Source organism: Pollicipes pollicipes, unplaced genomic scaffold (assembly GCF_011947565.3).
Source record: "Pollicipes pollicipes isolate AB1234 unplaced genomic scaffold, Ppol_2.1 Scaffold_4740;HRSCAF=5597_pilon_pilon_pilon, whole genome shotgun sequence".
NCBI classification, from domain to species: domain Eukaryota; kingdom Metazoa; phylum Arthropoda; class Thecostraca; order Pollicipedomorpha; family Pollicipedidae; genus Pollicipes; species Pollicipes pollicipes.
This window is the reverse complement of record NW_023596545.1, coordinates 9333132-9358110: the sequence shown is the minus strand read 5'-3', so window position 1 is coordinate 9358110 and position 24979 is coordinate 9333132. Positions and strand designations below refer to the sequence as shown.

The window sequence follows — 24979 nt, the reverse complement described above, 5'->3', positions numbered from 1 at the left end:
CACTACTATGCCTCGGCACGCGGCGCCGTCCGGACCTGTCTGTGACCGCATCTGGCGGCGCCTCGCGTCTAATTCCCCGCGACGCCTGGCACGGCGCCGTCCTTATCGGCGCCGCCAGCCGGACCGCGAGGCCGTACCTTCCTGTCCGCCGGCGGCGGACGTCCGGCGGCGGCCAGGGTCGACGCTGGCGCCCGACGCCGGCTCCATTCCGCACCATGCCCGGCTCACGCTCCCCACCGTCGCTGCTGCAGCTGCTGCTGCTGCTGGCCGCGCTGCTGCAGCCGGTGCTGTCGGCCGCCGCTCAGGCCCCGGCAGACCCAGGTGAAGGTGAGCTCGCCCTACCACACTGCACAGTCGGAGGAGGTGGTAGTGCGGGAAGGGGGGGGGGGGGTCAGGAGCTGAGGGACGGGGTTGTGGCGATGGTGATGTTTTGGTTGTTGCGTGCCGTATCTGCTGTTGTGGTCCGTGCGGAACGGGGTTGCGTCACCGGGAGGACTGGTGACGCGCTTCCTCCCAAAAGTCTTGCGGTGTAGTGGCCTATCCAAGGCGTTGCATAAAAGTGGTGGACCAATTGTTCCCCACGTGTCCCCATTACTCATATAGTGCCCATGGTCGCGACCCTATGTCTGTTGCCTCGGGCTACATATGACGTCAAATGCGGTGCCCCCACCTCCCCACTTGTACCACCGTGTTCGGAAGTATATCCGTGGCAATGGGCTATCAGAGGGGGGGGGGGGGGGGTCGGCAAGCTTTGGTGTTGATTGTTTTGCCTGGTGCTGATTGTTTCAAGACGTAACGAATTCACCACATTTATGGCCAAGGGGATGCTGTGCCTGTAATGCAGCAGCCTTGGGCTCGATTCCTTGAATGCTGTTTGGAGCGTTGAATTGATGAAGCCTGGTGCTCATTCTGCTGGTCAGAGATACAGTTCCAATACGGGCCGGCCGTGCCCAACCATCGTGCGCCAACAAAACATACTTTTCTGATTATTGTAATTATGTAGATATAAAAATACCATGCAAGATTTTTCCACAAGCATAGTTCTCTGTCGTTTATCACGGAGGCCTGGTGTTATACGCTTATTTCCGAATATCCAGGAACGAATATTCCACGGACCGTCCTGCGGTCCAGGCTAGTCCTCACAGTCCTCGTGACGTCATTTGTTTCCGGACCGACCAAAATCCCGATGCCACCGGAAACTTTTCTCTGTCTTTCTGCAGTGTTGCGCCAACTGCGCCATCTGTCAGCTCCATGACATCGTTTATACTGCGCAGAAAATATTTTCCGAAATATTAAGTTTTCCAGTGTGTTTTCCGATATTTTGTCATATTTGATCACTATAGTTTCACGTTGCCGCGATGGAAGCACAGATTTAGGTGATCAAGGCCTGGAAAGGTTACCAAGCTCCACCCAAGATGCAGGCATTGCCTGCCCTCCCCTCTGTATGAACAGGAACGACCAACCACCCAATTGGCCGTCCACCACTGAAAAGTTTACGTCACTCAAATTTCTCCACTCAGAAGCCCACGTCTCTCAAATGTCTTCGCTCATAAGCCCACGTCACTCAAATTCGTCCGCTCAAAAGCCTAAGCCAGGTCAAAAGCCTACGCTTTCCATAACTTGACCGCCATGAAATTATTATTTTTTTTAGTTAGGTTTGTCCTTAATGTTTAGTTGCGTAGTGTTTTCCCAGATCGAGAAAAGCACCCGACTCCGCTTGCCCAAACCGGACTTCACTCAAACTGCAATAGTGGGGCTCCACTATTGCAGTTTGAAGGCAGACTATTCTTAGACCTTCTCAGAAGACAGACTATTGAAGACAGACCATTGTCCGGGCTCCACTATTGTCTGTCTTCAGAGAAGGCGTTAGGTCCTGTGACTCAGTTAGGTTTAGCGTCCTAAGCTTCTCGTTGCTGCCATCGACGTCAACATGAGTAAGAACGATGTCATTAGGGTAAACCTGACTGTGTTTTTCGACGAATAATTTTTCGAGATGACCTTTCACGAGCGCATCTCGGTGCTGCCTGGCGACGCCAGTGGAAAGCGGCCGTCCTGTCTCCCCGGCGTACGAAACGCCACAATCACATGACACCCGGAGCACAACTTTTCCTCCTGAATTCCGAGACGGCATGGTCTCCAGTTTATGGCTTGATATGCTTTTCAAGTTTGTGCTGTGGCTAGGGGTAGCCCTACAGACTTTGGGTTGAGGGGTTTGGCAGAACTGTTCTAGCGAGTGGCCTTTTTATGCATAGATGGTGTCTCCTTATCCACAACAGGATCCTTTCGATTCACTAATGCGGCATCCGACTCACGCAAAAGGTCTCAATATCCCAAAAGACGACGTCCTGATCCAGTACAGCAGCCTCCTGATAAAATAAAATAAAAGTTGGATCCTGAGTTTTGATGTGCAGAATATGCCGTCATATCTTGAGCAGGGATCTCCTTATTCTGAGAAAGAATCCTACCGGGTCAGCAAAGGTTCCCATAGACGAGAGATAGGATGGCCTGATTAAGAACATGGGCTTCTTTGTACGTAAAGGGGTCTCATTATCTGCAAAACGGACAAATTGATGAAGGAAAATGTTTTGTAAGCCAAATTTGGCACTTCTAGAGGGCCTGTAGTAGGGGGCCTTCTCGACCTAAACTTTGGTAACGGTTGTGAAGCTTGCAAACTTTCAGTTTGTAAACAGGGGTCTTCAAAAATTTTGAAGGGGCAAAAACATGCTCTTGCCAACTGTTACTCTGTCAGGATAGCTTGGGTACGAGTTTTTGCGGTTTTCTGTTCGCTGTAAGGATGAAAGTTAGACTGCTCACTTTCTGTCGTAGATTGACCAAACACAATTCTTCTGGTGTGGGATCATTTCGTTTTTCAGATTTTAATCGTCCCGATCTTGACCTCTTCGGATGGTGAGATTTGCATTTTGGTCTGTCTGCATTATACGTCCGTGACGATAGTGGCGTGCTGTCGATTGACTGCGTGGAAGAGGGAAAGTCGTCCTGATTGTATGTTCCTATGGTGAACAAGGTCTGATAGAGTCCACGTAGCCATGGTGGTTATGCCAGGCGTGACATCCATGCCTCCAGATGAAAAATGTGATGTTTATGTAACTTTTCCATATCTCCAATCTAAGCAGGCATGTCTGGTGCGTCTATCCTCCAAAGAGCTTCATGTACACGTGCTTGAGACCTGCAGACAGGGAAATACAAATTGGAGCACATTCCTTCAGCTCATATAACTTGCCTTTCAAATGAGGTATGTGACAATGGCGCACAGCTTTATACAACGGTCGATTGAGCCCATACTGGCATTCAATTTGAGACGCCCGTTCTGGCAGCGTATCGTTATATCCGGGTTCGTCACAGATCACGGATATTGCTTTTTCCCAGGGGTGTACGCAGAACGTTGCGATATGGGCATTACTTGACAATGTTCACTGAAAACCAAGTTCAGCGGGCACGCACGATTTCTTGCGTGTCAACGTCGCTTATGTCGATCACGGTTTTAATTTACGTGTTATCTGCACTTTTAAATTGGCAATATTCCCTCACGTACACGTTAAAAAGTGGTATAAATTTGGCTGGGAGACGTGGCCCCAGCCGATACTATGTGCGTACGCCCGCGCTTTTCTACAGGTGCCCTAGTAAAAAGTCTGGTGACTGAAAACTTCACACAACGTTGGTTTGCCGTGCGCTCCATCCTCCGGCGTTTGTGGCAAACGTGGACGGTTTGACGGTGTTCTGATCATATTTCTTTAAGGAGAATGACTATGTTTTAATAATTACCGGGTTATTTTCTTACGGGACAATCCACACAGTTGATTACAGGTTTCAAGACAAGTTTGTCTTGTGGATCTTTGGGAGGTCGTGGATACGAGAAGCGGTTGTACTACTCGGACAAGTGATTTCTTCGTGATTGAAGGCATTTCCTGATTGGAAGTTTTTGATTCGCCAAATGAATCAAATGAAGAAGGGCTCACGATATGGTCCGAAACCATACGGAGAAGCAAGTGTGTTTTTCTCTTAGCACTACCCGGAAAGACCATAGCAATTTTATACCAACGTTGCAGCTTCCATGCAAGAGACATGCTTTTGAAAGATTGCACGCTTGTAGCGGCTTAGATATCATGCAAGAAATTTTACCTTTGATAAGACAGTAGTATTAGCCGTATTCCTCGGAAAAAAACAGGAGAATGGCAATACAGTTGCTCTGATATTTCGGCAACATGCCTTTATCGAAACAATAACAGAAGATACGAGCCTAGTGCCTCGTATCCCGTAATAGCACGTCTGCTGTTGTTTCGATAGATGCATGCCGCCGAAATACCGACCTAACTTTATCACCATTATCCTGGTTTTTCCGAGGAATAAGGCTAATACTACTGTCTTATCTATATGAATAATGTTCCTCGCTAATGCACTGAGCAACCTCTGTAAATTCCACCTTTGCTTTTGAACTATTATGCATGGTCAAATGAAGCGATACTCAGGACACACTTAATCCAGCCAAATAAGTGGATTTAACCAGGCGCACATTTCTCGCAGTGCATTTTTACGCGGTGTGGCTCGTCTCTGATGTCGCCGCCCTAGCTCCGAATCCAACAAACTAGCGGACAATCGATTAACACTAACGTTATCAGTGCACTAGGTTTGAGAAAGCTGGCAAATGAGGACTTGATACAATTTGGTGCTGAACACATTTTGGTGTGTTAACTATGGAGGTAAATGCATCTCCAGTCGCCAGAGACGCCTTCCCAATTGTCTTCCTAGTAGAAATAGTAGAAATATGCCAAGGTGCGTAAATCCGTCTAGCAAACTGAATAGTTTGTTGGCTGGTGGTCTCGATGAGAAGAGTAGTTAAAACTTCGCACTAGGAGAAAACAATTGTAGACATATATGACAGCCTGTACAGGTACTTGTCTCTGGGAAATGACATGCCTTAAGAGCGAACTAAGACTTCAGTCTCCCACGCCTCCTGTCACCGGGGTTGCCTCCCCTGTGAAATTTCTGTACAAAGAACTCTGATATAATGATAGGATATCTTCACGCGAAGGACACAGCTTTGCTCATGCGTGCATGCATCCATATGAAATGCGACCAAATTTGTGCTCGTAAACCACGTCACGAATAGTTCCACGGACAAAGAAAAACAATATTTAAGCTAAATGAGCCTAAGGGTGCGTAAGTCATGAGATACGTAATCTGCCATGAAGTCGTGCGTGATGGTAATACTTACAGACATACAGTCGCGCCGTGCGGCGCAGCATAAGTGCTTCGCTGGTCTGAAAATCCCAAGTGGCGTACCCGTTGGCTTGAACAGCTTTTGACTTATAACTCGGATGCAAATATGCGTAAATACGTATCTGGATACGTCCAAAAGATGTGCAGGCTTACATAAATGCGTTGCGAAAAATTAGGTGCGCGATAAAATGTCATGCAAATCATTGCATGGGCGAATGACTGTGATGGGACAATTGCGTACGCAAAGTAATACGGTACAAAGAAATTAACACGAGCAGAAATGCGATACGAGGGAGTTCTTACACGAAGAAATGCATACGCATCAATTGCATGAGTGAAGGGATGTGGTATAAAGAAATGCATACATTTAAGAACCATGGCACAAATAATTGTGTACACGTAGTTGTGAATTGCGACACGTAGTTACCAATACAATACAAAGCAAAGTTCTACAAAGTTAAAAGATCAAATTTTTATAACACCAATACAAAGTTCCACGTTAGGAAAACCCGTCAGCGTAAAGTTTTGCGTTGTTAATGCGGAAGAACACATACTGTATGCGTGACGCTCGGCGTGGAATTCCGACGCTCTGACGAAGAATACGACACGAAACTTTACCCAGGAGCCATGGACTGCGGGAGGTTCATCACTTGTGCAAATCGTCTCAGCGGGTGCGCCTAAGCAATAGACGAACCGTGGTCGTGTCATGTGAATGGATTCAGGGCCTGTATACCACGTGATTGCACCGTGTTTACCGTACGTGACAGTGCGGAACAAACAATTCGTTGTCAAATTGCGTTGCATGTGTCTGGCTTCTTCCCTTTTAATGGTCGGTATGTTGGGACCCCAGAAGCGAGTCAAGGTGAGGCGACGACCCGACGCCATTGCAAGTCATTGCATGAATGAACCGAACGTCACTCCGTCTCTGCGATGCAAGGCTTCCCTGCGTAGAAACAACAGACCGGAAGCAAGGGGGGGGGGGGGGGTTCATTCGAGCACGTTTGCAGCTACGATAACAGGGCCGCCTTTGCAGACGCAGATGACGCCTGCATTCCGGCCATTGCGAACGGCTGCTTCGACGAGGTCGTCAAGGACCTGGCCTGCCAGAACATCCCACAGGCTGCGAGGCCTGCCACCTGCTCGGACCGAGACGCCCTCGATACGTGCTTGTGAGTTCCTAACTTGTTCTCTTGCTTTTCTTCGCAACGATCGATCACGCAGCGCTTCCAGTGTGTTAGGGAGTGCGTTAGCAAATTCCGGGTATGTTGAAAAGGAATAACAGACATGCGTGTGGCACCTGCGTGTTCCCGCCGGGAATAACTGTGCATTGTTAGTTTGGGCGACACAAGGCATGCGAAAAGTCCCAGGCTGGATGCGCCATTGCCAGACTATGCAAAAAATGGATCTTGGGGCAGGAGCGTCGATTTGGGAAAGTTATTGTGAGGGGTGGGGAGCAAGGGCAAACAACCCAACTTCCTAAAATGTGTGCTTTTTCACGGATTTAGCCTTCTTTATGTTGGTGGACGACAATTTTCATTGTCTCTTTTTCTATATCTTATCAAATAGGCCGATATTTTAGCAGCATCGTAGTCATGGCCAGTAATAACGCCCAAGAAAAGTAACTTTTTTGCGATGGAATTTTTGGTGTGTTTTCTATTTGCAACATTCCGCCGAAACATTGGAGGGACCAAGCCGATATGGTAAGTGACCAGTTCTCACGAAAATGCTGATAGAAACCTGTGGTTAACGGCATTACCTGCTAGTCGTGGGATTTTATATTGCGCTGACATTTTTACAGAAACGTAGAAATCAATTTAATGGATTCCGCTTAGTTAAACGAACAGTAAACGGCACTACTCGGTAAAAAGTATGTTCGGTATCTTCAGCGTGTAATACCCCAATTTGATGGCGTTCAGCACAGTGGCTCTTTAGAAGCGCACTTTGGCTTTGGGAGACGAAATATCACATGTTGTTTAGTGACGCACTGGTTCAAACTTCAGTCAATGGGCTTCTTGCTAGCTGCCCTTTGCCCCCCCCCCCCCCCTCCTGTGCCACTCCAAACATGAATTTGTACTGATGTCATTCATACCAGTAGGGGTGGCACCTTAAGCCTGCGGGTCGGCAGTGTGTGGGTTCAACAGCCCAAAGGTTGTACCTCTAGCACGTAACAGCTGGCAACGGCCCTCAGCAGACTCCGTTGTCATGACAACGGCGGTCATGACGACGCCAGTCGCGACAACTGTAGTTGTTGCGGATCCGAGGTACACTAGGACTACCAAGAAAGAAAGGAGTGAAGTGTTGTGAAAGAACGTTGCAGTGTGTTTTGGACACGAAAACAATTAACATCGATTTCCTCACTACATCTCGATGATGCTATAGGCTAACATAGGCTATATAGGCTATAGTGACACTGCGAAAGGCTAATGGTCGTGAGGTTTCACCCATGTGTGGTTTTGAAATATGTCCCAAAGGCTGGACACTGCCTTGAAAGGGATGCACTAAGGACCGTCGTCAGCTGTTACGGACCAGAGGCATCCCTTTTAAGTTGCCTTAAACCGCACATTGCGGAACTGCGAACTTAAAGGTAGCGCCTCTTGTGCCATGAATAACGCCAGCACAAAGTCACGTCTGTGATTCACACCACGGGCGGCGAATGCCAGTCACGGAGAAGCGTAATGCTTAAAGTTTGAATCAGCGGATCACGATAGACCAAAGATACTATGCACTCCAAAGCCAAAGTGCGCTTCGAAAAGAGCCACTGTGCTTAACGCCGTAGGGGAGAAATCGATGTCATAGTATAGCGTTTTGTTCAACTCGCGTGATAGTAGCATCATAGTTGTATATTGTCTCACTAAATGGCGTGTCTAGCGATAGCAACTGTTATTACGCAAGCATGTAGACGAACTGATCTATTGCAAATATAACAAAACACAGGCGTTGGAAAGAGCAAGGCAAATTAAAGCAGAACTTCAATAGAGATGACCGTGTAGTTCAATAAGATTCCTCCAGCCTGAACGGTTATTTCAAATTGAATTCTAATCTATTCAAAAGGATTCCAGAAAACTGGTGACACCGATGAAATCGGACGTGTCTGATCTGAAGATAAGTGACAAGTACAAAAAAAAAACGGATACGCCCTTAAAATCTGGCGTTCTCTCTCGACCATCTCTAATGAGGGAAGGTCGTGGCATTGGCAAAGAATTACTTTTCCTTTGCTTTCGTCTTAGCTAAAGTAATAATAGTATGCAATTCCTTTAGTGCACATGCTATAACCATGTATTTGACTATAGGTAAAGTCGAAACGATTTCCCCCGGCAAATAGCTTTAAAAGCATTAAAACATCCATAAATGATTGCTCCGTAAGAGGAAACGTCTATCCGCACGAACCTCGTTTGAACCCAAAGTTTGGGGTGGGGCGAAAACAAACGTTCTATTTTGCTGGTAAATCTCACATTAAAAAGGTCTTCAAAGGCACAATGCTGTCCAGTATAGACTTCTTTATTGCATGCTGTCCATCATTCTCACAATGAAATGTTACTATTACGTCAACGCTAGTTAGCACATTGATGCATAAAATGAGTTACAGAGCTGTTCAAGCGTTTCCGCCTCCGGGTCCAAGCCTCCAGCAGCCGAAACAGGTCTCGTTGTCAGCGACTGCTTGCGATGACAAAACAATCGTGGCATGTTTCAGGTTCAGTTGATCACTGCTAGCTACCGCCACGCTGGTTAAATTCATGTAGCAGTCACTTTTGAAACACAAATCGCAATTATAGGCATTGACAGATTTTAATGTAGAATGCACCACTCCACATATCTACCTATCCCACACCAGGATCCTTGTGTTGCAGAAGTGAGCTGTAAATACAGCGCCCCTTTGCAAAGTCCACGTGCAACGATTGCGTTAGAATTGTGGTGCTTCTAGATTTGGCCGGCCCTTCCTCACATTCCTGATGTCACTACCACGCGAGATCGGTGAGTATATGGCAGCCAGTTCCCCGACTAAGAACGTGCAACACTCGGTCATGCACTTCCTGTCATCCAACCGGCCATATTAAGGGCTTTGCTTATGGTGATGTGCACAGCTGACCACACAATTTGTGCAGGCATGAACCAGGCCAGGATAGCTGCGGGTGACAACGGTCTGAGTTCCGCCGGTTAGCATGGCCGACGCATTATTAGCATTAGCACCGATGCAGTTCACATGAAAAATGATCACCATGAGAAGCGTTTTTGTGAAACATACCATCCTCGATATCAGTTGTCACAACCAAAGGGAATGTACTCCGGATGACGCTGGTACATAAATAGTTCGAGTGTCAGGCTGGGGCTGGAGCATTGTGTCCCCCGGCTTTCGACCGTGTGTCCAAAACTCGATTCCAGGTCAGCTGTGATGTGCGTGCCTTTCGCGTGCTTCCAACGCCAGGCCTGTGGTTGACGCAACTTCAGTCCAGCCGGTCACCAGCGTGTGCGGTTTATCACGAAACTGAACAGTAATGTCACGTGTAACAATGAGAGCGGTCATGAGGTTGATACTTCCGTGCGAGCCTTCAAGCTGCGATAAAATTGACACCAACGCGGTGCCAGCAAACAGCTGGCTGTACCCCACGCCTTTCTGGGATACGTCCGTCCCCCGCCCCTATTGGCGTACGGCCGCTGAATCATCAGTCTGGCGCGCGCCAAACCACGGTCAGCTGAGGCCGAGCAGACATACCTGCGGTGTGGGGGTCGCTCCCGGCGGTCACCGAGGCCTCCGAGTGCTGGGGATCGCTCCCGGCGGTCACCGAGGCCTCCGAGTGCCGATGCGGGGGTCTCTCCCGGCAGTCACCGAGGCCTCCGAGTGCTGGGAGTCGCTCCCGGCAGTCACCGAGGCCTCCGAGTGCCGGGGGTCGCTCCCGGCGGTCACAGGGGCCTCCGAGTGCCGGTGCGCCAGGCTCGGCGCCCGCTGATTCGAATGAACTGGGTGGAACACCTCACACCGGCTGGCATTGTGTGACGGAAATATTTCCTTGTTTGGACAAGCTGTCATGGCCCGTCCCAACGACACAGGCCGCGGTGGCTGAGCCTCAAATTGACCTGTTTGCCGGCACACTGGCGGCGGGGCGCGACAGCCGTTGTATTGCCCCGGCTAGTTGTCAGTGGTCTCACGTTCTGACGCCGCGGTTGCCGCTGAGGACGGTCTACCGCAGTGATATCACAGCGTAATGCGTCACCCGCGTTACGCACTGGTCCCCTGGTTGGAAGGCCAAAGGAGCGCGACCGTCTTGACAGTGCAGGAGCTTGACACGGATGAACCCCGCATACATGAGTGCGTGTGGGTCTCGTAAACGAGGAACGTCTATCAAATGCCTGACCTCGACCAAAGGCGATGTTTACACCGACGACGCAGACTCAGACCGTTTTTTGTTTTGTTCCTCTGCACCGTGAGCCAGAGTTCCCAGCTGAAACAGCACAGGTGGTCAAAACAGCAGCACGCGCCATGACATCAGCGAAATGCTACAGTTCAAAATTGGCTAAGCGGTTGAGATCATAGCCCAGACGAAAATACTCTGTGCGTTTTGGAGCATGACTCTACAACGCAAAGGAGCGATACTGTACAACATACCGCATATCAAGCTTTACAATAAGCTCGTTCGGAAAAGTAACGGTCGACGTGACCAGGGTGGCTATTCCGGTGGGCATAATGTTGATGGGTCATTTTAACACGTACTATTATTTACTGTTCTGATTTTAACACTCATGACAAGACCTCAATTTTCAAGACTGTCAAGCCAGTCGTGCTCTTTTCGACATGTCTAAACTTATTAGTTAGACCACAAATACATGGCCACAAGATGAATCAAATTGGCGGTAAAAGGCCACCCAACGCGACATCATCAGCATCATCGATGCTGATGATGTCGATGCATGATTCCCCACCAGGCTTCGCGAAGCCTAGTGGGGGAAAAGAAGTCATGAGAGCGAATCAGCGTCGTGTCTAAAATTGGGCGCAATGACTCCGTGTCGACGTGTTATCGTGTGTTGTTCACCAGGTGGTATCGGATGCTCCGCTATGCTCCCATGCGCGATGTGGTTTACGGGCCTCGTAGGCGAATTGCTTGCTTTTCAGAACAGGCGTTGATTCGTCCGTTGTGAGCGAGGCCAGCGCACACATGTGACGTGGTTCATTGAATGGTCAGACTCCTTCCACAGTGCTCTAGACGACGCCCTCAACTGTACGTCAGACATCATCGATGGCGATTGCAGCGCCGCCGACGGCCGATTGGTGTACGACGGCTGGCTGAGCGGCCTACGTGCCGTGCAGAGACATCTATGTGCTGATGGCGCAGCCAACATGTTGGGTGGGTTCTCGGCGCCTTCTAGAAAGCGAAAACATGTTCCGAAGGATTGACGACCCCTTTCCATGTGCACTTGATGATGTGTCACAGATTTATATATATATATATATATATATATATATATATATATATATATATATATATATATATATTATGCATGCATATATCATATAATGCACTGCATACGCCTAGTTCACGTATTGTGTTTACAAGCACTATGCCAAATTCAGCTGAGACGGTATATGCTGTTGAGGCGAACACGGGCAACGTGGTGACGGGCATAATTGGCATCGATAACTGATAACGTAACGCGGATGTTAAGCGACGTAATCCTTGGTAACGTACGCATCATGGCTATATCACATCTTCCATGGGCCATGCCACGTTAATCGAGGTGATATGCCATATTTCTGAAAATATGCTGCCCTTACCACCGACTGCCTTTGACAGAGTTTTTTCGCCGCACATCATGTTGGAACCCGCTCACGTACCTGCAGTGTCTTGAGAGGAGCGCCAATATCACTCACGTCACCGACTTGCTGAAGGTCAAGCTGGATCCCGCAGAATGCCGGTGAGTGCCTGCGCCACTGCTCTTGCAGAAGGGTGGCAACAGTCCTTGCAGATATGTGGCGATAGTCTTTGCAGAGCGGTGCCACTGGTCCTTGCAGAGCGGTGGCACTAGTACTTGCAGATAGATGGCGATAGTTTTCGCAGAGCGGTGGCACTGGACTTTGCAGAATGGTGACACTAGTCCTTGCAGAGCGGTAACACCTGTTCTTGCAGATATGTAGCGATAGTCGTCGCAGAGTGGTGGCACCAGTCCTTGGAGATAGGTGGCTATAATCTTTGCAGACCGATGGCACTGGTCCTTGCAGAGTGGTGACACTTGTCCTTGCAAAGCAGTGGCACTGCTTAGTCGAGAAACTCATGGCCAGGGACGGCGCCACGGATTTTGAGTTTGGGGCAGGTTTTCCAGAATGCCTCCTGGACAGACTGGGGTCTCCTCACCTGGAGCCACCTGGACAGCATTATATTCAAGGGGATGGCCCGGAGGCACACGCTCCCTTGTCGACGTATTTCCTCCTCAGTCAGAAAAGAATCCTTCCGATTTACAAACGGGCCACCAAGTCCAGCAAAGGGCCTTGTTGTCCTAAAACGGGGACTTCTGACCCTGATATGCGGGTATCTGATATGCGGGCCCGTGGCCAGGCGGATACACTGGCTGCCCTACATTCCCTGGGGTCGTGTTAAAAGCTGCAGCCATCGCAGCGAGAAAATGTTGGAGTCAGGGCTTGTCCGAACCATAACCATGCATCATATATCGCACTTGCGTTTTTAGGAATAACCTATTTCTCTGCGCTGACGGAAGCTTGCTTTCCGTCAGCAAAATATTTTTAAATTTCCCAATTGAACCTAGTGATATGGCAGTGGTATCGATTGTCCCGCGCTAGCAAGTCCATTAGACTACAATCGGCATTCGCATGCGATTTACAATGTGAGGAGGTGTTCGCTTATGTTGTATAAGGGAATTCATGGGAGCGAGGCCTGCTTCCGCTTCGGCTTTGCCAAGTCGCGACTTTTCTTCAATGGCTTGGGGTCCAGCTTCCACTCGTGCCATTTTTTCACGACTGGCTTTGGCTTTGTGTCATTTTCAACACCAAGCTTCGACTTTGACTTTGAGCAATGCTTGAATTATGGGCTTGGCTTAAAATCCGACCTTTGCCTGCCTGCGCTCCTGCTAACATCGGCCTCGTGTGATTTCGAACTGTTGTCTTCGGCTTCGCCACGCCGAATTTGTCAATGTCTCCGCGACTTAAGTTACTTTACTTACGAGGTTTGACTTACTTGACTTAAAATGCCGTCCCGTCATTCAAATACCCCGCCACACAACTTCCCAAGGTTGTGACACACGCACATACCTGAGAGCCGAACCAGATGCATGTGCTATCGCAGCAGGGTATTGGCTGAAACTGCCATTCATTAGATGAGTTGCCCACTTTGCATTAATTGGACAAATTCAAAGGTGTGGTGTTTTCTCTCCTTAATTTGTTCTTTCTGAGCCCGTTGATGACAAAATCGAAGAAATATAAAATAATGTTAGTGATCACCATGGAGCTAAAATTTCCGTATTTTCGCGAGGTATGCTGCTAAAAGTGTACAAGCTTGTTCACGAATACACAACCGCCACTGGGTTACTATTTAGGTGCCACGATGATGTACATGATTTATCCCGCTTCCATAGCATATCCATGTGATTCATGTCCCCGAGCAACTTGACCTAGATAAGGTGAAATGTTATTTTTCTGCAGATTTTGCGAAATGACGCCTTCATGCAAGCATACATGAAAAGCGTAGGCGCAGACACTGTATGTCTATATCACCACCTCGACTATGCGACGTTTATATGCTGTAATCATAAGGAACAATCGTAGCAAATCAAGTAGTAATATAGTAGTAGTACATAGAAAATCTATCATCATCCATTGCAAGAAATTCATTTTACAAGGTTAGGTCGGATCAGGTCACGATAGGTCACGTGATATTTGCGAAGAACTCTTCACCTTTCAGCTTGTCCTGGCCATTGACTAATCGCAGGGGGGGGGGGTTCTTTAGGCATGCCGTTTCGTATTTTATTTCGAATTGGACCTCGGGTCGCCCGCACGTATTTCTCCAGGGCTGTTTTGTTTCCAAATGTGGTGCAAAGTAGTGAAACATGTGAAGTGCTATGACACATATCCAACCACGAAATAGAAGTGTGCGCGTAAACAGGCCAAATAATGGGCCTTCTGATGCATAAAAATGAGCTTGCTGATACTGCTGATGCATGATACATGTCTTTTGTTCCAGAAAATGGTCCTGAGGATAAAAATAAAGCGCCTCCTTATCTATAACAAGGGTCCCCTAGTTCCTAACGGAGTCTCCTACGTCATAATGGGGCCTCCTAGTTCGTGACGAGGATTTCCTAGTCCATAATGGAGACATAGTTTTCCAAAACGGGGGCCTCCAGGTTCATGACGGGGACCTCCGGGTTCATCATGGAGGCCTCCTTGTTCAAAACGGGACCTCCAAGCCTATAACGGGTCCTTTAAAATTCATAACAGGACCCCCTGTTCAAAACAGGGCTTCCTACTTAGCAACGAGGGCCTCCTAGCCTGGCCCCGTATGTTTCAGTCCGGCCTTGCACCCCTTCATTGATGTACACCCGCTTCGCGCCCGGACGGTTGGGGTTTCAGGGGCGCGCTAACTGCATTGGTTCCCGGCTGGTGCAGCCCCTCACAGACACAGACAGCGATAAACCAGAGGTACGGGGTTCGGTTCCCCGCGGAGCCCGCCCTTTCTGCCAAGGTGACAGGCAGGCGACGCCATATAGCCTCAGCAGCTGAATGCGTCGTAAAGCCCCAATGACATGACATGATACGCCATTCGTTTCAGCCGGACGCTGCAGGCGGCGTCGGCGTGCTCCGCGGACCAGGCCTCTCGCTGCGCCGGCGTGCCTGGTCGGCTGGATCAGGCGCTGACTGCCTTCCTGCTGGAGTCGCCGTGCGGCAGCTCGGCGCTGTACGTGCCGCCGGCGCCGGCCGCCGCCGCCACCGTCACCGGCGCCGCACTGGCCATTACGGTGCTGGCGCTGGCGACAGTGCTGCTGGGAGTGGCGCTGGGCCTGCTGGCCTACCGCACCGCCTGCTTCCGCATACCGCTAGCCGGTCGCTAGCAAAGCCAGGCGGGATGCCAAGCGCCCGAGGCATGGGCGAGAGGCTCAGAGCACAAGGAAGTGTCTGGAAGGTCGCGCCAGCTGCAGCTGTGGATAGCTGGAGACTGGGCCGAGGCCGAACACCAGCCAGCGAATCTGTCTCGGGCGTGTCCGTGGACGCGATGTCGCTGCTGAGGTTACATCGGCAGCGTCCGGTGCGTTCGAGTGCACGTGGGAGGGTAGGCCCATCGAGAACGAGCGACTGTGAAGCCGTGCCAGGTCGGGAGCGGAACGGAGCATCGGTTAGGGTCACTTATAGTGTTACATCTATGGGTGCGTCATTTATAGTACTTCATTTTCTGCATCGCCCTCGGCTCGTGTAGCGCCGTGCGGTTGTTGTCATGTACGCCGTCTGTTGTCATGAGCGCCATCCGCCAACGGCGAGCAAGCGCTGTGCGGTCGTTGTCATGTACGCCGTCTGTTATAATGAGCGCAACCCGTCAACGACAGACAAGCGCTGTGCGGCTGTTGTCATGTACGCCGTCTGTTGTCGTGAGCGCATCCGTCAACGGCAAGCAAGCGCCGTGGCAGAGGACGTCCTGCGTGAACATAGTACCCGCCTCGCCACAAAATATGAAGGAACACATGTGTAATTTTCGGGTTTGACAAGCATGTCCACTCGCAAAGTTTCATCTCGTTGATTGATCTCAGACAACAAACAATGCGTTGAGCATTTGCATATTCCGGACCTTCAACGAACGTTCAGTGTTCGCCGCGATTGATCCGCGTCAATACGACGTTTCAGATGCAGCCCACAGGGTTACCGACTGTGTTCGAAGCGTGTCGCAGCTGGGTCACACCCCACGCGTGGCCTCACAGCGGCACTGAGGACAACAATGCAGTCCGCGGCAGGGTCGCCGCGCGCACACGCAGCTTGCGGTCACCACGTCATCACTACGCCCTGGCAAACACCGCGGCTACCACATCAGCCGAACCACTCCCCAGTCACGGGCAAGGGGCCACCGCAGCAGTGTCAACACGCCGCCGACACTCATTTGCAAGTGGACTCGCTCAGCTCGGAGCACTCATACACAAAATGCACCCAACACGACAACCGCACCCGCTAGGTCTCGTGCCGCTCGACCCGCCACAAGACGGCGCTAGTTGGTCATGCCCCGGAGCGGCCTGAACAGTTTCGCCGTGTCCTCCGAGTTGTGCACGTGCACGTCGTGCAGAGTGAGCCGCTGCACCTCGGCCGGCGGCGGCGGCGGCGCGTCCAGCTCGCGCAGCGGCGGCGGACGGCGCACCTTGCGCCCGAAGCGGCCCGTCTTGCGCTGCCAGAGGCCGGAGCGCGGCCGGTAGCCCAGGTGGCGCAGCCGCTGGGCCGAGCCGATCGGCCGGATGCTGGGTGTGCGCATGCTCACCCGACCTGCGGACGGCCGGCGGTCAGCGCGCTGCCGGAGGCTAGCAAAATGTGCTCCAAACCCCGAGAACAGATACCTTCGTGACTGTGGAGTGAGAAGGGGGCAACCGGGAAGAACGCGGCTGGGAAAAAGGACGAAGTCGCACTTTGACCCAAACGTTCGCAAACTTCTCACAACCGTCCGCTGGAAATCGCCTCGAGTCAAATGCAGCACGACCAAAAGCAGGACACTATTTCAGTGCCTATACCATTAGCTGGCTTAGAATGAGATGACGCAAGATAAATGTCGTCAGGAGCCCAGTCAGAACCACACATTCCCAGCAGTCTGTGCCGCTGTCATCAGCTGGCTGTCCGGCGCGACGTGGCGGTCGGCCTTACCAACAACGGCCGTGCACTCCTGGCGCAGCGAGAACTGCCGTTTGGACGGCATCTGCAGCAACACCCGATCACCGACCCGGCGCAGCACCGTGCAGAACGTGCCGCCGGCAACACACATCCTGTCGGCACAGGGAGGCGACGCTGCTGTGCACAGCTGCTGCAGTCTGGCGGGTGCTAATGCCGTGCGATCCGTGTACCTGCGTACATTTCCAGCGACCTAGCGGGCAGATCAGACTGACTTGAAGAGTCCGACACTTCTCGGTCAGCTTTGATCAGAGTAAAATGCATTTAGTGTAGCAGTAGGTTTGTAGTGAAATCAATTTCAAACGTGATATTCAAACATGAAAGAAGGTACACATGCTTTACATCCTCGCCGTTGTGAATTCATGTCCCTTACGCCGACAAGCAGACATGTGCCTGGATTCCAGCACAAAAAAATACAGACTAAAAATGGTCCTTTGCTGATCATGAGGTCTCCACAACCACTTCCTTCACCAGCCTATCCCGCACCTGGGCGCGACGCCCGGCGCGCGTCCTCGAAGAGCACCCACCTATCCTCTTCGCCGAGGTATTTTTCCACGTTGAACACCTCTGTGCCGGCCGGCAGCGCGCCGAGAGGGTGGGCGTCGCCGATCCGCGGCCGTACCGGGATCCGAGGAATGTCGCCGTAGGTGGTGATGATGTCACCAGCGCGCATGCCCTGCGACACCGTCATCGACACCGTCATCGACACCGTCATCGACAGTCAGGCACGCCGGGGTCCGAGGAATGTCGCCGTAGATGGTGATGATGTCACCAGCGCGCATGACATGCGACACCGTCATCGACAGTCGGGCGTGCCGGGGTCCGAGGAATGTCGCCGTAGGTGGTGATGACGTCACCAGCACGCATGCCCTGCGACACCGTCAGCGACAGTCAGGCACGCCGGTGTCCGCAGTCACCTTTGTGTTTCTCTGTGTGAAGAACGCCGACCTTCTTTAAATATTTACTCTGAGTCTTTTGATGGGCGAATTTCTGGGATAGGAGCCGATGCTAAGTGCGATTGTCGCGCGACCCCTGGCACTCGCCATGCGATCGTCACATTCCAGGTCAATGGCAGACTTTGGTGGCGAAAGTTCAACATTGCTCGGCATGACGCATCCTGCCCTCTGACGTCAGCTGACCTCTAGAGCGGCCCGTGCCGGGCTTCCCTGCTTTGCAGACAAGAAGCGAGCGCTGAACGCCTACAGCGATTTGATCTCACCCTGTCACGAATGGGTGGATTGGAAGCAGGCACTATAGCCAACTGAGCTATCGGCACGGACAAGAATCAACGGAGCAAACTGTATTAAAACATAAAAGCGATGGTTTGTAACCTGTGCATGAAATCAAACTCCCAGGACAATCAGTAGAGAACGCCAATAAAGCGAGGTAACGCGACGCAAAGGAATATGCATCATTATGGCAACACGTCAAACTAATTTCCGTCAAAATGATGTGGCCACTGACACAAAAGCCACATGGAGTTGTCCGCCCATGTCTGATTAGGTGAATATGGCATAATCGGGTGGGGAACCACTTGCGAAACCCGCTAGTACCTCAAAACGACATTTCCATGACCTGGTGTGCGCTATCCGTGGGTACATGTCTTACCCATATCCAAGACAACACTCTTTCCTTTGCATCGAAGACAACCGCTCGGGCCGAGGCCTCACCTCGTGAGCGATGACGTATCGGATGTGCTCGCCGTGCGCCACGAGCGCGATGGTGCACGTGCGCAGCGGGTCGTACAGGGTCTGGAGCACGCGCTCCTGGCGGGGCGAGCCGTCCTCGAGCGGCGGCCGGCGCACGTCCACCCAGCGGTACTTCCGCTTGCTGCCGCCGCCCACCGTGCCCACCACCACGCGGCCTGCGCAGAGGCGGCGCCAGGTCAGGCGCCGGTGGGGTGACGTGGGGCGGAGACAGCGCACATCCACGGGTGCTCTGTAAGCGCCCCACGGACTTCACCATGCCCGTCAGGCGCCGGCTGGGACGATCAGAGGCAGATCCCGCCCACGCGCATCGGCGCCTTACAAATGGACTAGACGTCCGCAGCCGGCGGATTCGACAAGCGGTGGAAACAACACGTGGGTGCAGGTGAGACTGCAGAGATCCACGGTTCTAGCACAAGGATATCTTGCAGTGTGTCCTCACAACAGCATCAGGAACAGGAACAACAGGGACCGGATAACAGTGGGTGAGCTGAGCAGGAAATGAAACCAGTGAGACGCATTACGCGTAGACGCTGCTCAGCATTTCCGTCATCCGCTGTTGCATTAGAACAAAATATTCCTTTACGGCTACTCAAAAAGTCTGCTTTCATCATCTGCTGTTGCATGAAAATCCAAACTATGCTAATTATTTTACAAATCAAACTAGGGTATGTGTAGCAAACGTTATGTGTGGGTAGTTGCTATTGAAAACACCAGAACAATGTCACAAACATTCCTATATTTCGGTCTCCACTCACTGTCCCAGCATGCAGGCCTTAGGCTATGAGGCGTGCATGGCGGCCAGCATGCCCCGGACCAGCAGCTGGGGTCCGGCAGGCTCGTCCGCCGCGCGCCGCGGGCTACTCACCGGTAGCCGGGTCGCGGCCGGCCAGCTTCTGGATGGGCAGCCGGCGGATGGTGTACTTTTCAGGTAGCTTCACCCGGTACTGGTACTGGATGCCGACGCCCGGCTTGGGCACGCGCACGTCCTTGCTGATGAGGCGCACCTGGGCAGCAGCCGGCACCCGCTGACCAACACTCAGCAGCCGCAGTGACCTCAACAGTGATGGAAGCATGGTTGGTGCTGCAACAAAAGAAGACATGCTTGATGACAACAAATCAGATGATGCTCAAATACATAGTGTCTGTCTGGATCGGTCAGTTGGTTAGTTGTTTAGAGCGCCTGCCTTCCAGTCCAACCACCGAACCGGTGGGTTCAAATCGCTTAAAGCCCTTGCTCCTCGCCCTTGACAGATATGAGCTGGGCCAGTGGCAGTGGTCATGCTAAAGGTCAGCTGATATCAGAGGGCAGGAAGGGCCACAAGGGGCATTGCAGCATATTCAAATTTTGCCCTAAATTCTGCTGTTGCCCAGAATTGTGCAATCGGATGGTAGGGTTGGTGGGTAGGGGTCAGGACTCACACAAGCATTGCTCAGTGTGAGCTCTGTTCCCAGAAATCCATCCATTCAGAGTTTGGATCAAATCTTTAAAAACTGCAGGTTATTAAGTGCATTTGTGAGGAGTCTTATTTACATGGATAAAACAAAAGTGATAGCCTCATCCCTCATAGAAAAACCCTGAGAATGGATATAAAGATGTGCTGATAGTTTGGCAACATGCATTTATCAAAACAATGGCAGAAGTGAATTAACTTTTGCTGTTCATATTAATTCCAAAATCACCTCTGAATTTGCATATCCATTTCTGCTATTGCTTTGATAAAGGCACATAGTCAAAATATTAGCACCTCTATATCTCCATTCTCCTGGTTTTTTTCTAAGGAACAAATATTTTACTACTGTCTTATCAATGTTCAAATACCTATAATAAACCTTGTAAGCCATGTTACATAACTCAAGGCCTTACTTAAAAAAGTGAAATGATTTTTGTTGCTGTAAAGATTGAGATGCACATCATTTAGCAACTGCTCAGTCCAAGCTGTGACTTATAAAGGGGTCTTGATGACCTAAAGTGATCTTTTAATTAACAGATGAACATACAGCTTGTGATGTTGAGCTGTGACCTAACACTAACATGCTAAGTAAGCTGTACTCTACACACAGGTCGCATCACACTGTTTTAGTAATGAGTCAACTACTGTGACCACCATACAAACATCCTTTGATGTCAGAGGTCAGGACAGGCCATTCCAAGCAATGAGTTTAACATGTTTAACTTTTACCACACAACACTGCAGCAATGCTGTATCTGGAGCTTCCTTGTCACAGCTAATGCAACAAGCAAGCTCAGAATGGGCTCTGATTTCAGAAGTCATAACTTAAAATGCTTACCCTACATCTTGCAGAGCAAATGTTTTAAAACAAATTTCTTTGCACATGGAGAGGACAGGGTTTTGATGAAGCAACTGCCAGACTGCTGGGTGCCTGCAGAATTATGCTCCCCAAATGCCTGGGGTCAGTAATTCATAAAACAGCCATTAAAATTTCCTTAAATAACATCATTGCAATTAAACAAAACCTCACCTTACACACCACCGCTGGTCACGACCAGATAGATACTCCAAGATGTGTATTACTTTTTAGGCTCTAATAATGCCCCTCTATCAAAGCACTTTCCAGACAACTGAAGCGGTTCTGTTTCAGGTAATGTAATTTCGCTACAGTAATCGGCCTTTACTACACGCTGATAATAGGCTGCGCCACGCTTAGTAGCGATCAGTGCTAAAGAATATTTCCCCTCTTAGTAAGTTTTGGTACTAAGCATATTCGCGGATGTGATGGGAGTTCCGGCGCTCCGACCTTCAATTTATCTTGGAGGTCACATAATATTTTAATCAACGTCATTTTCGTTGTTCTTAAGCCCTGGTTAAACAGGAGACACGTTTTCATCGAAATCGGAGGTCGTCACTAAATAGATAACTGAATAAATTGTGCGGACAGGATCTTCACGTTACAATTATGGCGACTCTGCGACAACTGGTAAATTTTCACACTGTTTGCATTGGTGTGAAAGTTTCGGGTGACTGGTAGGTAATTTCGTTGGTACGAGAAGTCAGATGATATCAGCTTTTGTTTTTTTTTCTTGCCTGTTTCTGGTCATTTCAGAGATGCTTGGAGCATATGAGGCTGTCTTTTCTTCGGTGTGAAGTTCATTAGCATTTTGTGGACGTCGGCACACCTTGACCCGCATAGGCACACCTTAGTAAGACAAATGACATGGTTGCAATTCATGCTCGCGTTGGTGAAGAATGATGGCTGTTATGTGTGCCTTATTGCAATCCAGTTAGTGTAAGCCATCACCAATGCTATGTTGGTAGGGTGATGGATACCTGACTGCAGGCGGCAAGTTGTGGGTTGCGTCCCAGAAACCCTGCTTGATTATTGAACTTCTCAGCAATATCCAGTTGGCAGCTGGCCATGAACAAGCCAGTATTGGTCACTGCTGAGTATTGCTATGGCATATAACACTGTAAAATTTACAATGGGCACTGCACAGTGTGTAGGCTTAAGGAAATCATCAGACAGATGAGGCAGCAGTAATGGTCTCATTCCATACAGAAAAATCGAGATAATGGAGCTATATAAGCATTGATAATATAGATATGATCAGAAAATTTGATAATGAGCCATAGGCATGGGAGTGCCTCCAAAATTGATAATAAAATTCACTTGAAGCTTTCTGTGCATCACTGGGAAGCTTTTAAAAAGCTTTCCCAAACAAATTAGGCAGGATATGCTGCCCTTACCATTCCTAAGCCAAACTCAACTTTAAACATATTTCTCATTACCTGCAAGGTTTTTCTACAGGTATCACTATTGCAAGTCTACCACTGGCATCAAACTACTTTGGGCAGCTTTTTCTATGAAATGCTTCTGGTTTCCAAACAAGCTGTCTATTATCGATCAAGCTTTTTGCAGCTGGTGTTTTAGATGATGTCCTATTTCCATGCTCTACTAGACCATATCCTGCTAAGCCATGCAATTCTGAACCTGGCTTTTAAAAGACTTAATCACAGTGTAGATTGTGTTAGTCAAGTCACAGTGCATGCTAGGGTAGGATCTCAATGGAGATGATAAAGCAGTTCCAGTGTTCTAGTAAGGATCAAGGCTAAGTGCTGTCAGGGAAAGTTGGGACCAGTTGTGCATTCAAATTTGCTAGATATGGATGGGCAGCATTATGTTGTGTGCTGTTCCCTGTGATGACCAGTGTGGATGGTTTCCTTGTTTAAACAAATTTCATCCTTGTTTGAACTTTGTGCAATGTTTGTTACCTATCACAGCCATAGTCGCATGTGAAGAGGCATGACACAGTATATTCCGTGATAATTTCAGTGAGGTCAACAGAAGGGCTGTTGGTATGGTATGAACTATGTTGGTATGTAACCACTGGTTGGTTAACACTAGATCACTATGTTGGTATGTAACCACTGGTATGAACTATGTTGGTCAGAACTAAGTATGCAAGCATATAACTGAATAAATAAGCTATTTGCAGTTTGTCTTATCAGAAACACCTTGTTAGATTGTGTCTGGAATTTAAGTGTACTGTATAGATTACTGGTCATTTTCTGAGTCATCATCCAGAGGGAAGTCATTCCCATTCTTATCTCAATCAAGCAAGTTCTATGATAATGGGTTCTGGGCTGGTGCCAGTCTATACCTCACCTGTTGTGCAGCATCCTCGCTTCAGCCAGCCTGGCCTGTAGGCCGGCGCAGATAAGTCGCCATAGGGATGACTGGATTGGTATTTCCTTAAGCACAGCACTTGACAACATGCAGGTGGAGCAGGCTGGGTGGCAGGCAGATCGCCTCGTAACCTTGCTGGCAGATTTGGTCACCCATCACATGCTGCGGCTCGGGCTGTTCCACTGACTAACCAGCGGCAGTTCACGTCGCATGAGGCAGCCGGTGGGAACGCGATCCCTCGTTTGAACAGCGGGCTGGTGGCGTCGGCTGTCGTGGTAACTGACCTGGTGCAGCGGCTCCCCTCCCCCTCCCCCCGTCAGCGTGCTGCCGTGCGGTGCGCTGTTCAGTGCCAGCTCCGACAGCGCGTTTTGTGAGGGCCGAAGCTGTGTCGTCAGCCGGCGGAGGAACAGGTCGCTCTTCGTCTCGCCGTAACATTCGCCGCTGGTGTTATTGGGCGTGAAGCTCGGGCAGGAGTTGTCGATGGACCGGTTGGCAGATCCAGCGCCACCACGATGAAACGTTCCCCATCTCTCGGTCTCCTGAATGGGTGGCGGTGGTGCCTATGGTGGCCTGGGTGCCGTCCACTCGCTCCCTGCCGTGGCTCCGCGTGCCGAGTTAGCTCTCGTCCAGGTGTACGCCACCTGTCGGCCATCTGTCCGGTGCCGCGTCAGAGTCTGGAGCGCCTGGAGCCGGCCGCAGACGACGCTCAGTGACCCCTCCGCACGTGTACCTGCCCCCGGGGCGGCCGGTACCGGCGCCTCATCTCGTGGAGCAGTCTCCTGACGGTTAGCTCGGACGTGCTGTTGAACATGGTGCCGTCAGCCTTCAGCCCGCACGCCAGGCGCTCCGCCGTCACAGCCTCCTTAGGAGCGGATCGGATGTAACTGTGCCGTCGCATGGAGCCGATGGCGAAGTTGTCCAGGGCTGGGGCGATGTGGGCTCAGACGATGTCGACATACGAGGCGTAAATCTCACTGCACGGGCTGCCGTCCCGATTTCACCGATATGCGCAGCGTCTTCCCAATACGTTGACACGGTCGGACAAAAAGGCAGGAAACGGTCCGTGTGATCTCGTGTCCTCCAACCGACAAAATCATGGAACGAACTGGCGCATACAGGTCTTCGTTCGGCACTGCACATTAAGCCGAAGACAAACACGGCCGGGTATTAATCTGTATTTATGGCGAGAGAAGTGCAGTTTTTTTTCTTTCCTATCGCCCTTTTGACGCCCAAAAGATATCCAGTGTGCAGTTCAGTCAAGCTGAGGTCGACCCAAAATAAGTGCCGAGCTTTAGCGACCGCTGCAGGAACCCAACTGACCGGTCACAGGGTAGAAACTATGGGTTAAAGGTCAGATAGGGTAGGGATTAGACTCTGACGAGGCCAGCGGCGCAGCGGCTTTTTCCACAAGCAATTATTTCTGTGCAGGTTCTTATCATCACCAATGACTTACAATTCCCACTCAATTTTCGTTTGATCTTAGGAATCTGTAGCAAGCAGGTGGTCTGAAATGTCCTCGGCAAGTACTTGATCCATA

At 50.3% G+C, this 24979-nt stretch overlaps 2 protein-coding genes across 4 annotated transcripts; one reads left to right on the top strand and one right to left on the bottom strand.

Annotated features, from left to right (window-relative positions):
• The first annotated feature begins 215 nt into the window (after positions 1-215).
• LOC119099004 (uncharacterized) lies at positions 216-15301 on the top strand. The gene is made up of 5 exons (XM_037222051.1): positions 216-327; positions 6272-6407; positions 11428-11576; positions 12024-12144; positions 15006-15301. Exons 1-5 carry the CDS (start codon positions 216-218, stop codon positions 15283-15285), a joined length of 798 nt encoding a protein of 265 aa, XP_037077946.1. The 3' UTR covers positions 15286-15301.
• Positions 15302-16413: 1112 nt separating this feature from the next.
• On the bottom strand, positions 16414-21483 carry LOC119098683 (39S ribosomal protein L2, mitochondrial). 3 transcript variants are annotated; one of them, XM_037221668.1, is made up of 6 exons: positions 21280-21483; positions 19664-19879; positions 18760-18953; positions 17617-17765; positions 17066-17184; positions 16414-16693 (listed from the first exon to the last, which is right to left on the bottom strand). In XM_037221668.1, exons 2-6 carry the CDS (start codon positions 19869-19871, stop codon positions 16425-16427), a joined length of 939 nt encoding a protein of 312 aa, XP_037077563.1. In that variant the 5' UTR covers positions 19872-19879; positions 21280-21483; the 3' UTR covers positions 16414-16424. The 3 variants fall into 3 exon arrangements, with proteins under 3 accessions (XP_037077563.1, XP_037077564.1, XP_037077565.1); XM_037221669.1 differs by lacking the exon at positions 21280-21483 and adding an exon at positions 21088-21143; XM_037221670.1 differs by lacking the exon at positions 21280-21483 and adding an exon at positions 20663-20727.
• Between the last annotated feature and the right edge of the window lie 3496 nt (positions 21484-24979).